Below are 18,607 nucleotides of genomic sequence, written 5' to 3' on the forward strand. Positions count from 1 at the left end.
CTGTGACTTCTGATCTGTCTTAGGTTTTCAATCTCCAGGGTTGTCTCACTCTGTGATTTCTTTATTGCTTCTATTTCTAATTTTATAACCTGGATGGTTTTGTTCAATTCCATTAACTAGTTGGTTGTGTTTTCCTGTAATACTTTAAGGTGTTTTGTGTTTCCTCTTTACGGCTTCTACCTTTAAAAGCATTTACCTGAGTTTTATTTCTTTAAGGGAGTTATTTATATGCTTCCTAAAGTCCTCTAACATCATCCTCCTGAGTTGTGATTTTATATTTGAATCTTGATTGTTGTGGTGTGATGGGGTATCCAGGACTTGCTGTAGGGTGATAACTGTGTTCTGATCACGTCATGTAGCCTCTGTTTCTGTTGCATATGTCCTTGTGCTTGCCTCTCCCATCTGGTTTTCTCGGGTATTACCTGTTCTTGCTGTCTCTGACTGGAACCTGTCCATTTTGTGATCCTTTTTGTATCAGAAGTCCTCAGAGTGCAGCTCCCTCTCTGATTCTGTGATTCTTTTAACCTGTGATCTTGAGATCCTGAGTGTATCAGAGCTCCTGGGAGTCAAGCTGCCTCTGGGATCCTAAAATAATGTTGTGACCAAGTTCCCGAGATTCTGTGGCATCTGAGCTTCTGAAAGTTAAGCTTTCTCTGAGATTTGGAGGAGTGGGTGGGGAGCCAGAGCTCTAGGATTTCTTTGGGCACGGGTGCAAATTAGAAGGAACCCATGCCTCTGGCTGTTTAAGTGTTTGTGTTTCTGTGGTTTCTGTGGGGGTTCATGTTTTGTTGAGTATTGGGGCAAATGTTGTGGCCTCATCACATGTGATTCTGGGCATGTTAGAGCTCCTGAAATTTGAGCTTTCTTTGGGTGTTGTCTAGATATTGATTTTTTAATAAATGATAACAGGTTAAATCTACCAGTTTCTAATGTATATGCAGCTGACACTAAACAAATAATATTGAGTTATTTTTCTTCTGTAGTTGGCAACACAATTTGGATAATTGTAAGTAAGAAGTACAATAATATTTTTAAATGTTTTTAAAAGATTTATTTGTCACATAACTACACTGTTGCTATCTTCAGACATGCCAGAGGAGGTCATCAGATCGCATTGCAGATGGTTGTGAGACACATGTCATTAATAAATTTGAACTCAGGACCTCTGGAAGACCAGTCAGTGCTCTTAACCACTTAGCAATATATCCAGCCCCAATAATATTTTAACCCATTACATTGCAACTCAGTAAACTGGGTGCATATAAAAAGTGAAATATAAGAGTTCTTATATCTTATATAACATGTGTCAAATTTATTAAAAAATTTCTTTTAAAAAAGATATAAAATTATGTGATTTTTGAAATGGGGTGTCTAGTTTTTGAAAGGAATCTACACTTTTTTTTACTAGTTTTCTTTTAATGCTACAAGTATCCATGTGTCTTCTTCATTAATCTCACAAAGGTCTTGAACCTGGATTCCCAGCAGCTGACAAGTACAGTCCAGTTGACCTTTGACCCTTTGATGATGTTCAATGTCTCCTCCACTTACAGTGTAACCACAAAATGTATAGGGACACATACAATAAGTAAGAAAGTATAAGAAAATAGTGATAAAATTCAAGACTGGAATATAATAGAAATGGTATTATAGAGGAGACAACTTATTATAGTAAATTTGTGTAGAATTCCATTAAACTACAGTTTAAATATCAAGCATTTTTTGTATAAATAACATCGTCCATAAATTTTCTCTGAGAAATATGTGGATGTTAATGCTAAATGTGTTCCCTAAAGGGATACTGTTAATGATGACATTTCTGAGAAGACTAACTTATGGCAGTGATACTTTCAGTTAATTGTGATTCATTTAAGACAAAATATGCATCCCACTGTTGGAGGAGAATTGACAAACATGAAGGGTTTATTGTAGCCGAGAACAGTCAATTGTCCTTTTGCAAAGTTTAGATTTTAGGAAGTAGCAAAACCAAAGCATCTTGTTCCTTGTCCATCATTCTAGAATTTTCTGAGTCAAAGAGCTCAACCAGAAGTGCATGCTGAGAGCAGTCTCTGAGAAAAATAAGGGCAAGCAAATGTCAGGAGTTTTTCCTATCCCTTCTATAACCTCAATATAACAGCATGTTAACATATCTACTAGCTTATTTTTTATTATTTTTAAATCTATTTTTAACAGTCCAGTTGTTATTCCTGTAATAATTCAGTGCCTGACTCGTACTTATACCCCACCTCATTCATTACCTGCTCTCCCATCTCCAAGAGGATATCTCTTTCTCTTCAAACCTCAGACCTTCCCAATCCCTGAAGCCTCAAGGCTCTAGGGGGTTAAGTGTGTCTTCTCTCATGGAGGCCAGACCAGGCCGTCCTAGGCAGCGTATGTGCTATGGGCCTCATATCAGCTGGTGAATACTGCCTGTTTAGTGGCTCAGTTTCTGAAAGTTCTTAGTTGTCCAAGATATTTGAGACTGCTCACCGTCCTCCTCAACTTCTACGAACTAATCCCTAATTGGACCATAGAGGTCCCCAGCTTCTGTCCATTATTGAATAAAGTATGTTTGTATTTGGGAGGATAAAAATAATATCTCTTCCTTAGACAATGGGCCAGTCACTTGAAACCAGCTTAAAAAAACAAGACATGTATGTACTCCTACTGGAAACCAATCAATGTATTCTGATTTCATCTTTGTTGATTATTTAGGATTTTTTTGCCTGCTTGTTTGATTTGGAAATGATTTCTATGTGTATACATAACCTGGTTTGTTCTGGAACCCGCATTCCATAAAAGCTCATAGATTTAACAGCAATATCACCTGCTTTGGTGGTTTTATGAGGGAAAATCTCCATGACAGCAACATGATGACTAAAACTGTAATAATAACTAGAGAATTTTATTTTCCCAGAAAACACTAAACACACGAATGAGTGTAAGATTTCATGGACAGAGCACACAAGATCAGCATATATGATATTTCCAAACATCACTAGAGGAACCAGTGAGAGGGATTCTAAACTAGATACATGCACTGAAACCCAATAATTATTTGGTAGGTTCAAACTTGACATGTGACAGAATGACTGAAATATTTGTTCAGAAATATGATTTCTCCCTGATCTTTTGTATAGAATTTCTATCTGGTCTCACTAAAATGATGTAGATCTTGGGTGCAAAGATGCATCCGAGCATCCCTGCACTAGATGCCAAGATGGAGAAGATCTCCACAGCAACCATGACCTTGCCCTTGGTGCTATGGTACACAGGAAGGAAGGTGACCCAGACACTGCAGAACACAAGCATGCTGAAGGTCAAGAACTTGGCTTCATTGAATGTGTCAGGCAGATTCTTGGCCAAGAAAGCCACAGTGAAGCTTCCAAGGGCCAGGCAGGCCAAGTATCCCAGGACAAAGTAGAATGCAGTAACTGAGCCCTTGTTGCACACAATGATGATGTGGCCATGCTCAGAGTGTTCGTCAATATCAACAAAGGGAGGAGAAACAGCTATCCAGGTTGTACACAGAATAAATTGAAATAGGGAACATGTGGGAATAATGTAGTTTGGAGTCCCTGATACCAGGAAGTTTCTCAACTTTCTTCCTGGGTCTGTGACTTTGAATGCCAGAATCACAGTTACTGTTTTGGCCAGAACTGTGGAAACAGCCACAGTGAATACTGTCCCAAAGGTGATTTGCTGTAAGATACAGGTTACTCTGTTAGGATGGCCAATGAAGAAAAAGGAGCACAGAAAACAGCACATGAGTGACACGAGCAATAGGTAGCTGAGGATTCTGTTATTGGCCTTCACAATAGGAGTGTCATGGTGCTTCACAAAGACCCAAAGTACCAGAGCTGTGAATGCAGAGAGACAGAAGGCTAGTAAGGCAAGAGCCATCCCCAAGGGGTCTTCATAGCTTAGAAAGATCACAGCTTTCTGAAGGCATTTGTTGTGTTGTGTGTTGGCATAGTGGCCTTCTGGACAATTCACACACTGATCCATATCTGATGTGCAAAGGAAAGTTAGGTTAGTGCTGCTTTAGGAATTTTATGGGCAAGGTATTTCACGTGAGGGTGTTGAGAGAAGCCTTGCAATGATGCCTTTGAATATGAGAATTTATTTGAAAGACATTGCTGCCCAGCATCACTTTCAATTTTTAATGTTCTTAAAAATTTAAGGGAAAATCAATCCAAGCAATTATTTATCTATTTAACTTGTTGATTATATAATTTATTATGTTATCATAATCCAAAGATTTCCTAAAGCTTTTGTTGGTTCTATGTTTTTATCTAATAGATTATTTAATATAGAGAAGATACATTCGTAATCCATAATGCAGTTGCGTACATTTTATAAATACAAAAACCTACACTGTTTTCTGACTGTCTATTGACTCTCCTATTGACTCATTGACTGTTCTATTATTTCAGTCCCTCTGAAACTTTGAGACTCTGACTTCTTCTGGAACAAGACCTGTAATAGGTAACATAGAACTGAGTAGAACAATCTCACTGCCAAAAAAACAAAAAAACAAAAAAAAAAAACAAAAAAAAAAAAAAAACAAAAAACAAAAAACAAAAACCACCAAATAAAACAAGTAGGGCACATGAATGTGTGTGTGTGTCTGTTTGTATGTGTGTGTTTATGTAAATTTGACAATTGCATTATTGAATTTACATGATTCCTGTCATAAGTCATTAGAAGGTGGAAATGAGAGCTAATATATTATTAATATCGGAAAAGTAGTATATATTAACGAAAAGAGTGCTAATAAAATCCTCATCTGGTAGTAAGTAAACAAAAGTTCTGGTTATTGGTCATCTGATGCAGTAATGTTAGCGCTGAAGGGGAAAAGGACCGCTGTAGATACTTTTTAGTAAGAAGCCCTTCACCTCCATTCTTCATTGGGAGTGCTGAGCACTTTCATCCTTGCCTCATCTCCATTTCCAGGGGACTCAGTGTCTGTGCATGCACTCAGAGATGAAATCAGTATTGACAAACAGAATGAGAAACGGAACAGAGGAATTCTTCAGCAAGAGTAGTAACCCAGATGGTTTGTCTTAAGTAATAGTACCCCATTCCTAAGTTGTCATCCTGATCATGGCTACAATATGAACTGATTGTAGTTTCACTTCATATTTATGTCATTTCAGCAAATGTTGATGTGCTTTGTTGGTTTTAAGAATTCTTAACTCAAGCAGTGCATTTGTGAAGACCTATCATTTGATAAGTTGTCTAAAAGCCTAAGGAGTCAGATTAGATATGAATAGAATATTTTTCTCTAAGAGAACCTGAGTTCAGATACCATCAGCCATGTCAGGTGTCTCACAAGTGCATGTAAATGTACCTACAGGTGTATTATTCACTCATATGTGTATAGAACATGTCTTATCCATCCCACATATATAAGAAATTAAAGTAATAAAATATACTAGGCAGTATTTGTGGAATCCATTGATGTAAATAGTAATTCTTATTTGGTTTTACATCTAAAACAATTTCAGTATACTTTTAAAAATTATTTTCAAACATAGTGTATGTTAGAATTCATCACTTCAAAAGACATCTCCTGAGTAGGTTGCTTATTTCAATGCATCTTATGTATAAGCTCAGATTGTAAACCTTAGCAACAAATGATTTAATTGTTGAACCATCACACAGACCTGATATGTCTTTTAAGGACTTTAATTCATTATATAGAATAAGGGGCAAAATAATTGAAAAGCTACCCATAAACTTGTGGCATTTTGTCAACCCAAATTTAATATTTTAATAATGGGCATGGTAGGTAACATGCTAATATGATTCTGTTTGTGTATTCTACTTCATGGGTCAACTCCTTTCCTCTACATCCTGGATTCAGATCACATCTGGCTTTGAACATGGTTCTTTAAGGAACATACTTAGCAACTTCTCACAAATTTGCAAATGCTTTACTCTTCTATGTAAACTTACAGAGAACATGTGTTTAGTGCCTAGCAGTCTCATGACTTAGTCAAGTAGATTCTACATTAAATTGGTTCCCAGGGACTCCTATATGTACATGTTGTGCATAATTTTATGTAGGGCAGATATATTCATGAAATAGCACTAAATTAAGTCTTTTAAAAATATTGTGACTAAAATCGAATATATATATATAGTTTTAAAATAGATTAACTATTGGGGAAACCTTCTGGAAAATTCCCTGAAATACAAGTTTTATTTTCTAAAGTATTTCTTTGTGAAAATGTAATGATCCATTAATTTAAAAAGAGTCAGTGTGTAGGTCAATGAACAAGGTATGTGTGTTTGTTTTTCTTTGGCAGAATTGAATTAATGCTCTCTCACTCTCTGTCTATTTCTCTCTCTCTCTCTCTCTCTCTCTCTCTCTCTCTCTCTCTGTCTGTCTCTCTCTGTGTGTCTCTGTCTCTCTCTGTTTCTCTATCTGTCTCTGTCTCTCCCTCTGTCACTCTCTCTCTGTCTCTCTGTTTCTCACTCTCTCAATCTCTCTCTCCTCTCACTTTCTCTCTGTATAAATCTATTTCTATATACAGATATACACACACATATATATATGTATTTGTAAAACTAATAAAAGCTTTATGTTTTATACTTCATTTGCATTTTGGTTGACTTTATCAACTTAGTGTGGTACACGAGAAAAAATATATATTCATGATGTATCAGAGCAGCAAACACTCACTTGTCTCATTAGAAATTTCATTTTCACTACAAGGGCTACAAAGAAAACAGCAGGCTGCCATTCCTTCCTTCCAGATTCTTTTGAATCCAGGACTACAGTCTGCACTGCACACCGAGGATGGCATCTGAGAACAGAAGTAAACACATTGGATAATGAGTTTTAGCTATTTTTTTATGTTTTATATTAGCACATTAAGATTTCAAAAAGTTTATTTCATGTACAGTAAACTGATGGACAGTTCCCCTTGTCGTTTGTTTAATGACCACATAAATACTGGAAATACACTGAAGAAATGTTGGGAACCAGGGAGAAGAGAGATCTCTGCCGAGTGCGCACAGAAAGCATGCCCCTGCCGTGCCTGATCCATGGACCAGGTACCCAGCATTGGGACCTCTGTTACCACCCGGCGTTTTTGGGGCACAGAACAGGGCTCGGCCCATCTGCCACCTGGACCAGCAGTTCCCAAAGTTTAAGACCTGGTGAGAAGGAGATCCGAACAGTCAGGGAGCAGAGACATCTCTGCCGAGTGCACACAGAAAGAACACGCCTGACCGCCTGACACAGGGACCAGGAAACCAGCATTGGGACCTCTGTTCCCACCCGGCAGCTTTGGGGCACAGAACAGGGCTTGGGCCATCTGCCACCTGGACCAGTAAAGATCCAGGAACACAGACAAAGTACAAGGGAAAGGCAAGAACATATCACTGACAACAAGATAGCAAGAGGAAAGCGAAAGAGCATATCCCAAGGAAACCAAGACAACCTGGCAATACCACCAACCAGCTCTCCCATCACAGAAAACATTGGAATGCCAAACACTCCAGAAAAAGAAGACGCAGAATATACCTCAAGACAATGATAAAGATCTTTAAACAAGAACGGGAGGAAAAGGAAAAAGAATAAGAAGCTTTTAAAGAAGAAACAAGAAAAACACTCAAAGAACTCAAAGAACTAGAGAAAAACAGAACTAAAGAAATAAAGAAATGGAAGAAGAAATTTAAAATGGAAATTGACACAATAAAGAAAACACTAAAAGAGATAATCCTAGATGTAGAACACCTAAAAAGGAAATTAGGAGCCACAGAAGCAAGCATTTCCAATAGACTACAAGAGATTGAAGAGAGAATCTCAGGGGCCGAACACAACATTGTAAACATAGACAAAACAGCCAGAGAAGATGCAAAAAAACAAAAAGCTCCTAACCCAAAATGTCCAGGAGATCCAGGACACAATGAAAAGACAAAACCTATGGATAATAGGAATAGAAGAGGGGGAAGAATATCAACTAAGGCACAGTAAATATCTTCAACAAGTTTGTGGAAGAAAACTTCCCTACCCTTCAGAATGAGATGACCAGAAGCATAAAAGAAGCCTTCAGAACTCCAAATAGGTTGGACCAGAAAAGAAATTCCTCCTGACACATAATAGTCAAAACACCAAGTGCCCAAAGCAAAGAAAGAATACTAAAAGCAGTAAGGGGAAAAGGTCAGGTAACATATAAAGGCAGACCAATAAGAATCACACCCGATTTCTCAGCAGAAACTATGAAAGCTAGAAGAGCCTGGACAGACAACATGCACACCCTAAGAGAGCACAAGTGCCAGCCCAAGCTGCTATACCCAGCAAAACTATCAATCACCATAGATGGAGAGATGAAGATATTTCAAGACAAATCTAAATTTACACAATATCTGACCACAAACTCAGCACTACAATGAATTATAGGTGAAAAACCCAATAAAATGAGGGGAACTGCATCTTAGTAAAAACAAGAAAACTCCTAAGCAAGAAAACCAAAATAAGAAAAAGACCGAGAAACATCTGAGGAAGTGCTCGACATCTTTAACCATCAGGGAAATGCAAATCAAAACAACCCTGAGATTCCACCTCACACCAGTCAGATTGGCCAAGATCCAAAACTCAGATGACAGCAGATGCTGGCGAGGCTGCGGAGAAAGAGGAACACTTCTCCACTGTTGGTGGGGTTGCAAACTAATACAACCACTCTGGAAATCAGTCTGGCGATACCTCAGAAAATTGGATATAGTACTACCTGAAGACCCAGCTATTCCACTTCTGGGCATATACCCCAGAGACACTTTAATACACAACAAAGATATATGCACCACAATGTTCATAGCAGCTCTATTTATAATAGCCAGAAGCTGGAAAGAACCCAGATTGTCCTTCAGAAGATGAATGGATACAAAAATAGTGGTACATATACACAATGGAATACTACTCAGCCACCAGAAACAATGACTTAACCAAATTCTTAAGAAAATGGCTGCATCTAGAGAATATCATCCTGAGTGAGATAACCCAGTCACAAAAGAACAAACATAATATGCAGTCACTGATATTGGGATGCTAACCCCAGAGGCTTGCACTCCCCCAGAATCAACTCACAGACTGTATGAAGTCCAAGAAATAAAGAAAACAAAACAAAATAATATTTACAAAACAAGAAGACTTTGACTATTTCCATGTTGCATTTTGTTTTGCATGTACTTTAAGCTCATTGTAACTATTAGGTTTTCAATGCATACTGTCAAGCCCTTGAAAAAATCAAGTACTGACTAAAAAATATATTCACAGAGTTTTATGTAAAAAGTATTTTAATATCTGAAAAGACAGTACTGACAAAAATGTATAATTTTAAGCAAAAAATGTTTAAAATCTGTACATTTATCTTTGTTTTGTAAAATAAAGTCGTTTTTTAAAAAAAAGAATGTAAGCAACAGAAGCCAAGGCACATGGCATTAATTGAACCCAGTTCCCTCAGCACAGCAAGTCCTAGATATCCAAATCCACCAGGAACACCACATTCTGATGTAAAATCACAACTCATAATCATGTTAATTGGGTTTAAGTAGGTCATAAATAACTCCCTTTAAGAAATACAGAAACACAAATGTAAAAAGATAGAAGCCTTTAAAGAGAAAACACACAGACACACATACATACACTCAAAAATCCCATAGAAAAATACAGGAAAACACAATGAATCAGTTGAAGAAATTGAGCAAAACCATCCAGAAACTAAAAATGGAAATAGAAACAATAAAGTAATCACAAAGGGAGACAACGCTGGAGATAGAAAACCCAGAAACAATATCAAGAGTCTTGGACACAAGCATTACCAAGAGAATACAAGAGATAGAAGAAAGATTGTCAGGGGCAGAAGATACCATAGAAAACACTGACACAAAGGTCAAAGAAAATACAAGCTGCAAAAAGGTCCAAACCCAAAACATCCAGGAATTCCATGACTTGATGAGAAGATCAAACCCAAGAATCATAAGTATAGAAGAGAGTGAAGATTCCCACCTTAAAGGCCAATAAATATCTTCAAGAAAATTACAGAAAAAATCTTTTGTAACCTAAAGAAATAGATGCCCATAAACATACATGAAGCCTACAGAAGTCCAAATGGATGTGACCTGAAAATAAATTCTTTCCTTCACATATATTCTAAATACCAAATATACCAAACAAAGAAAGAATATTAAAAGCATTAAGGTAATAAATCTGTAACATATAAATGCAGACCGATCAGAATCAAACTAGACCTATCAATAGAGACCTTGAATGCTAGATGATCCTGGGACGTTATCATAAAGATCCTAAAAGAACACAAATGCCAGTCCAGGCAACTATATCCTGAAAAATTCTCAGTTAACATAGATGGAGAAACCACAGAATTTTATGAAAAATGAAATTTAAACAATATCTTTTAAAAATTTAGCCCTACAAAGGATAATAGATAGAAAACTTCAACACAAGGAGAGAAATACACTCTAGAAAAAGCAAGAAAGTGATCTTTCAACTACCTAAAGAAGACAACCATGCAAACATAATTCTACCTGTAATAATAATAATAATGATAATAATAAAAACAACCATCATTGGTCTCTAATATTTCTCAACAGCAATGAACTCAATTCCTTAATAAAAAGACGTAGACTATCAGACAAGCTAGGTCAAAAGGAGGCAGAATATTTCTTCTTACAGGATAATTACCTCAGTGACAAAGACATACACTACCTCAGAATAAAAGGATGGAAAAGAATTTTCCAAACAAAGATTACCAAGAAACATGCTGGAGGAGCCATTCTCATATCAAATTATATTGGCTTTCAACCAAAAGTTATCAAAATGATAAGGAAGCCCACTTCATACTCATCAAAGCAAAATCCACCAAGATGAACTCTCAGTTCTGAACATCTATGCTCCAAATGCAAGGGCACCTACATTCATATAAGAAATCTTACTAAAGCTCCAAGTGCACATTGCACCTCACACAATAATGTGGGAGATTTCAACACCCCACTCACATCAATGGACAGATGATGGAAACTGAAACCAAACAGAGACATAATCAAACTAACAAGTTATGAACCAAATGGATTTAACATATACATATACATTTCATCCTAAAACAAAAGAATATACCTTCTTCTCACCACCTCATGGTACCATCTCCAAAATTGAACATAAAATTGGTCACAAAACAGGCGTCAACACATACAAGAAGATTGAGATAATTCTCAGTGAAGATGTTGATTTGGTAAGTTCAATTTTAATACAATATGTTTTCTCTTGTAATTCAATTAGTTTTAGGTCAAAATAATCAATTATTTTAAAACATTCAATTGCGAGAAATATGATTATCATATAGTGTATAAAATATTTAAATTCATAAATAAAGAATAAAACAACTTTCAAACTGATTTTTAAAAGGAGCCACTTCTGGACATTTTTGAAAATTAATGTCATTCTATATTGTGTGGTGTATTACACTTAATCGATTTGTAAATGTTGAACCACACTTGCATTCCTAGAATAAATTTGTTCTTTGCTCAGAGACAGATCTTTGTGTTCGGTTTTATGGTACATGATTTTGTCAAGAATCATTCTTACATAATTGTCAAAGTTATTAATCTCCAATTTTCCTTATTCCCTGTCATTATACATTATATTTTTTCCAATTTTTTTTAAAGAGAGAAGTTCTTCCCTTGCATGCATCTCTCTATCCTCTGCATGCAACCAAGGAATGTCTTAAAAATTAAACCAGCCCCGTTGTTTTGATTTTATTTAAAGAATGTTACCAGAATGTTATTCAATTATAGCAGGAAATTATTTGTTACTTTGTTTGGATGATGTTATTGCTGATTTTGATGTGTTTTATAGTCATTTCTCTGTCCGTAGTTCTACAGCTGTCTTTGTGTTCCTTTGACCTTTTGTTTACCTCACTGACAAGTGTGAAGGAGTTCTTCCAGTTTATCTAAAACTGATCTTCTGTGAATATGAGTTTCTTTAATTGTGTTCATTAATGAATATTGTAGGTGTCCTTCTATTTTATGAGATAATATTTTAGTTATAATAAGAGCAGATAGTGATCAGGACTCTTAGTATTTCATAACTTTAACATTAACCTCACACTTATCAGCATCTATTCCAGAGGTTTATGGTAATGGAGGAGATTACTGTGTAATAATGAACAAAATATAGTTCAGTTTAAAGGAAAGAATATGAGACAGTGGTAAAAAATTTTTATAATTGTTAAATTTTAAAAAATGGTTTTGATATGATAAAATTATATATTATGCTTGTATGAAAGCTTCAAAGAATTATAAAAATATGTCCAAAACAATAAAGAGAAACATACTACAGGAGCCTAGGAATTGGATCCTGACATGACAATATACTTCAGTTCAATATGTTTACTGCTTTGTATTTTGAATCAATAAGTTAGTACACACTCACCCTTCTACGTCCTGTGGCCAACTCAATTGTTCCTGCAGATAAGTGAAAGAGTTGCCCATGTGGAAAATATGGGCTGAACTGTCCTATCTTCACTTTAAACGCAACGTGTTGTGAGAAATTCCAAATGCGAAAAATATCATAATCTTCCTGCAGAATTTCTCTATGTTTCATAATCACTTTGTCCCCTAGAGGATTAGTAAAGTTGGCCTTTCTCAGAAAGGAATTTATCTGAAAGACAAGCATCATTCTATATTGTACAAATGTTCCTTCCAGGTACACAATGGATTATGATTACATAGAAATGGCAACATCATTTAAAGTATGAAAGAGAAATCACAACATATGCAAATGAAATAAAGTGATACTATTCCAAGAATTTCAGTTCTCTCAGAGAAGACTGCCAAACAAAACAAAACATAAATGCAGAACCAAACACAGATATACAGCACACACACACACACACACACACATACAATAACACAGAGAGAGGCTCACATCTTTTCTGAGTCACACATATAATACAGCTAGACCATTATTTACACACAGATATACATTAATATTGACACATCTATGTAAACTATCTGGCAAAAAGTAAGGCATATATGCACTCAACTAAAAACATAAATACTATATCACACTAACTACATAAACTGCCATAAGTAAAAACACACATACATGCACACACACACACACACACACACACACACACTAACACATACACAAACACACATTGATTATAGAAAGTAAATAATACATTAAAAATATATTGCTTATTCCACAGACATATAAACATGTATGAACAAAACAACACAAATACAAACACAGATTCACAGACAGAGTAAAACACATACATGTACACAGTGAGAAAGATAAATCCAAACAAATCTCTAGACAAAACTGAACACCAACACTATTTCTTGTTTACTTATTCTGAGAAAACCAAGTAAGTTCTCCAGAGCCTACATTGGGGCAGAATCACTGAAGAAACCTAAAGAAAACCATTCCTTAAAATGATTTTCACATAATTGACAAATAAAAATGAAAATTTATCTTCTCATAGAAAAATTCAAGAGGAAGGACTTTAGATTCACTATTGAGAGGAGTATGCTAATGGTTTTGGGTGCTCTATATGCAACCACAGAATTTAATTGAAGCCCTGTAGCTTCTTTTCCATTCACACTTATACCACTCACTAGATTTCCTTTTTATTTCGGGAAAATGATCAAAAACCATTCTATTTTGAAAAATATTTCCTATTTCATTAAGTGTGGGCAACTGAGAGTCTCTAAATGAATATGAAATTGAAAACACCAAGAATCATCCAATAAAAAAACTATACCTTCAAGCATGAAGAACTGGCTCCTTTCCCATTGTCTGTTGCCTGATTATCAACCTGTTGCAGATTCATTTCATGTAGTGCATGGGCCACGGCATACACAGCATTGTATATGTTATGACTACCATCACTAAAGACCATGTTAAACTTCTGCTCCATTAGCCATGGCACTGAGACATTGGATGTAGAGTCCTCTAGTATTTTACAGTCAAATGCTGAGGATTCATTAATAAAGTACTTCCAATCTGGCATTACTAGATATAAATCTTTTCTGCTTGGATGGTACAAAGTCTGTACAAAATTTTTAAAGCTAGAAATCTCCCCATGGTGGTGGAGAAAAGTAAGAGTCCCATAGAATGTGCCATGAGTTAAGTCTCTATTACTGGTAGGTAAATCACATTGTTTTGTGGTGACCCAAATTCTCTTTATGACTGGAGATTCCCACATCCTGAAGCTCAATTCAATAATGCTCTGTGCTTCCCCATGAATGATAATAACATTAGTAGATGACATCACAATTTGTTTGTGGTACATTTCAATATTTTGATAGAAATTAAACTGAAGGAATGACATCATTGTCACAAAGGCAAAGCAAATTCCCGTGTCTTCACTCTCGTTCTTCATCTCTGAGAGAAACTGATGACCTTGATCATCATAGGTAATGATAAGGCCGACCCAGTTCCAGTTGAAGTAAAGTAAGAAGGAGACCATTGCCAATGCTAGAGATGGGTGCCTTGGGGCCATCTGATAGAGATAGGGAAATTGTTCATTATCACTGAAGATTGAATGGAAAGGTCCATAGGTCAGCTGAAGGAGCTACAACACAGAGAGCAGCATGAGGTGCAGTGCACATAAAAACCTGTGATCATATTTACCTGCAAACAGTGATTACCTGTGACTTGTGCTCTCATCTCTGATTCAAATGAGCAAATGTGGAAGCCTGACACATACACTTCCAATGGGAACAGCAAGTATGGCTGTTTAACAAAGGTGTAACAAAATGTATTTGCATATTATAATATCCGCTATTCTGTCTCTCAGTTTCTGTCTCAATATCTGTATTTTTAATGTTTGGAGGGATTTTAATATATTTACAACTTGGGGATATTTGACTAATTTTTAAAGACATTTAGTATGCCTTAATCCATGCATGCTTCTAATATTTAATAGGAAATTTCTGTGAATACTGCTGCCTTAGCTTTTAGGAAACATATTCTTATGTTTTACAGTACAGGTTGTGACTCACATAAAGTGGACAGAGATGTTCTTTTTAGCATAAGGCTCCAAAATACTGTGGAAACATCTGCCTTTGTGCCCCCTCAAGAAAGAGAACATCAGAACAGAGTAAATTTAAAAGAGTAAACAAGATTTGCCTTCCTAAAAGTGTTAGCAGCAGATCAGATTAATAAACTTCCTTCTCAATACCCAGCCAATTATAGGGTAAATATGTAGGACTCATAGATTTTATCTCTTGAAGATAATACACAGAAACAATGTTAGATTGGATGGAGTTATTTCCTCCATTTGATGTGTATTATAATGATGAAAAAATAATCGTGTGTAAAAATATGAAAGAACAAGCTATCAAAACCACTAAAGCCTTCACTCTTAGAAAAGTTCACTGATGAAAGTCCAAACTTTTATGTTATGATGAGGAAAAAAAGAAAAACATAGCAGTAATTTCACTAAATATATGAAACAATCATTGTGCTATTGAAGAAAATGACTTATAATAACTATATAACTATGTTGCTGAAATATTTGCCAGTGTGTCTACAGACAGTTGGCACTCAGTACATTAATGGTCAGTAATATATTCACTGGTAGTAAAATGTCTAAATCCGCAGACTGGACTGGAGGTTTTCATCCTATCCAGTGCCTTTGAAATGTCATGAGCTGCCAGGTTAAAAATCGTCTGCCATGCCTTTGCACAAAATACTCCAGACACTTTAACGTTGGTTTATTGAGAAAATGTTTCTAATTATATTTCTGTTCCATCATATTTTATCACTGATAAATGATCTTTTAACAGCTCTATGATTATAAGTGATCCATGATTGTAATTAATAACTTTGTTATTTCATGGTTTACAAACAATAGTCAAAGTATATGACTAAGATAACACATATCTGGGGACAGAATTCATATGTTCTATGTTTTGAAACAACCTGAATCCATCTCTGCTAATTGAGATTTATACAAATAAAACTCTGACTGTTAGTCTGTCAAGGCTGCTGGATTCTCTCTACCATTATGGCAGACTCAATTCTTCATGGCCTCATTTATTCTTGTTTTCTGGAGTCTGTCAAACTCTGGAGGTGGCCCCTAGGAAAAGGTCTATCATGTCTCAGATTACTAAGTACCATGGAACTACATAGATTGTCATGAGCATGAATCCATTCTCATCCACTGACTTTCATAATTGATATCAAAGTCCCCAAAAAAGATATGACTTTAAGAATTCCTGGCCTATAATAACTCACACCAGATGATAAGATGATGTCCAGGTCTTTCCACCAATTTAACGATGCGAACCAATCAGGTCCTGTAAGCAGAAATGAACACATAGTTTCTTTACCACATATATAATTAGGCATGTGCACATTTTGTTCATAAATTCCATATGGTGGAGGTGTTATAGATTTTCCATCACAGTGGCCCAAAGTGTATTTTAGAGTCAGAGACATATTCGGTAAAAGGTCAGGATTCCTGTTGATTTCATCCACTGTAAAGGCTAATGCCAAAGCATATTTGTGGTGTTTAGTTGTTTCTCTGTAAAAGAGAACAGTGTTTATTGTGGACAGATGTCTAGGCATGATCACTTGTACTAAGTAGATGCACTATTCTGTACTGGAATTTTCTACATCTGATCTCTATAAATGAAAACTAATGCCTTTTGTTGTGAGAATGGATTAACAAGAGAACCTAAAAACTAGTAAACACTTTAAAAGTTCATGACAGTGTTGCTCTCATAAATAAAGTATGGTATGAACCTCATCCAAAGACAGCATTTCCATTTGTTTTTGAGTCCTTAATCAGAAGGTCAAGAAAAACCACAGATATTAACAAAACATTAATTCTGATTATATCTTCATTTTGAAATTTTTGAGCAATATAAAAATACAAATGTTATGAGAACCTTTGAGTTCATGATATTTTCTTGTTAAATTAAGTGAATTGTTTAAGGAAGAGAAGACGTGATTTATGAGTGAATAATAGAATTTCTGCAGCAACACTTGGTTTTTATTCTTACAAAAACTTATAGTAAGTGACCAATATTCTTGACATGTCCCTTCATATCTATCCTCATCTTGTTTTTTTCAATCTTTTGCTGAAATAAATTTTTAATGATTTACTTTTTAATAAATTCAAATGTCATACATGAATTTGGTAAATGTTATATGTCTATAAATATGTTTGTATGTATTTGAGCAAGGTTTATTTAGGTCCAAAGAGGGCAAAACTTCCATGTTTTAACAGAAACTTTACAGTAGACTATCCTTGCTTCAAATGAGCAATATACATTTGTGCAAGGTACTTTGTGCAGCTTTGTCCAAAGATTAAGGGCTTACTCCATTACCAGAGCATCATTCACATACTTTTTCTTTACACAGGAATGTGATCTATTCACTCTGGGTACTTCTGGGTACCACTTATTTGTTTTTGGGATAAAACACTGGGAAATATTACATGATCAATTTCAAGAAGTCATTACTTCTAGAGTGAAACATAAACTGTAATGAGGAGGGCTTTATCTGAAGGATCAATGTATATAGTCCTGTGTATCTCAGCTTCTAGGCATTATGTCAGGGGTCATGTGTAAGAAGAGCAAAACCATCACTGGATTAATAGAAAGGAGAAAATAGGATTGAATCTGTAAAAGAATTAAGCTTGTTTCTTGGTGTTCAGACTTACCAACAGGAGAGATGATTCAAGGATTTGCCTAATCTTAACCTTCGGATCACTCAAGAAGTATTCAATTTCATTTACAAAGAATAATATAAATGCACTTACAGGACATTCAGAGTCTGGCTAAAATAATCTTTCTCCATAGTCTTCTGAACTGCTCCAAGGATGAAGGAACAAGTTTCCTTTAAGTCTTGATCCATAATCTCATTCAAATTTATTCTCCAGAAGCACCTGGGATCAATGACATTTGCCATGAGAAGTGGAATGTTGAGGAGGAAGAAGACTACCATCAAAATCAACATATTTCCTGTCTGAAATCTGTGCAGAATGGATCGTGAAGAGCCATGCATATTATACGTCAAATTTCTACCAGCTTTTATTTCTCTGGGCAAAGGAGATGTTTGTTGCATACTCGTGATCCATTTGTTTTTCAGATTGCTCCTGAGCCCTGGAGGAATCTTAAAGACTTTCTTCCCTGCGGCTCTGCAACTGGTACCCACAGCCCATGTAATAAACAAGGGTAGGCAAACACTTCCGAGGATAATATCTTCTCAGGCTCCATGACATCACTCATGATTTTGAATGCCTGGAAGGAAGCTGTTTTGTCCAATTTTGTTTTGGGGAAGTTTCAACAAGGTGATTATGTGAACACAATTAGAAATGATGTCAGTGGATTGTATCAGATGATTCACAGTGAGACATTCAACAGCAGTACAATCAGAACAACTAAGAATACAAACGACATTGTATTACAAACTCTAAGTCAGAGAGAGGCAGGCTCATGTTTATAGTCACAGAGAGCTACAGACCATGATGAAATAGTGACATGAACAGATTAATGGAGACCTGTGCTTCCATTGCCTTGAGAATCAATAACCAGACCAATTCAGAAATATATTTAGTCC

At 35.8% G+C, this 18,607-nt stretch overlaps 1 protein-coding gene across 2 annotated transcripts; it reads right to left on the reverse strand.

Annotated features, from left to right (window-relative positions):
* Positions 1–3,102: 3,102 nt before the first annotated feature.
* LOC308413585 (vomeronasal type-2 receptor 116-like) lies at positions 3,103–18,004 on the reverse strand (the record flags this gene model as incomplete). Of its 2 annotated transcripts, none has more annotated exons than XM_080908636.1 (6): positions 3,103–3,857; positions 6,689–6,812; positions 12,458–12,685; positions 13,797–14,609; positions 16,277–16,565; positions 17,808–18,004. In XM_080908636.1, the coding sequence occupies 6 exons, from the start codon at positions 18,002–18,004 to the stop codon at positions 3,103–3,105; spliced, it is 2,406 nt and encodes an 801-aa protein (XP_080764762.1). The 2 variants fall into 2 exon arrangements, with proteins under 2 accessions (XP_080764762.1, XP_080764761.1); XM_080908635.1 differs by having other exon boundaries at positions 3,103–4,007.
* Positions 18,005–18,607: the final 603 nt, after the last annotated feature.

Source organism: Micromys minutus (genome assembly GCF_963924665.1).
Source record: "Micromys minutus genome assembly, chromosome: 32".
In the NCBI taxonomy this organism is placed as follows: domain Eukaryota; kingdom Metazoa; phylum Chordata; class Mammalia; order Rodentia; family Muridae; genus Micromys; species Micromys minutus.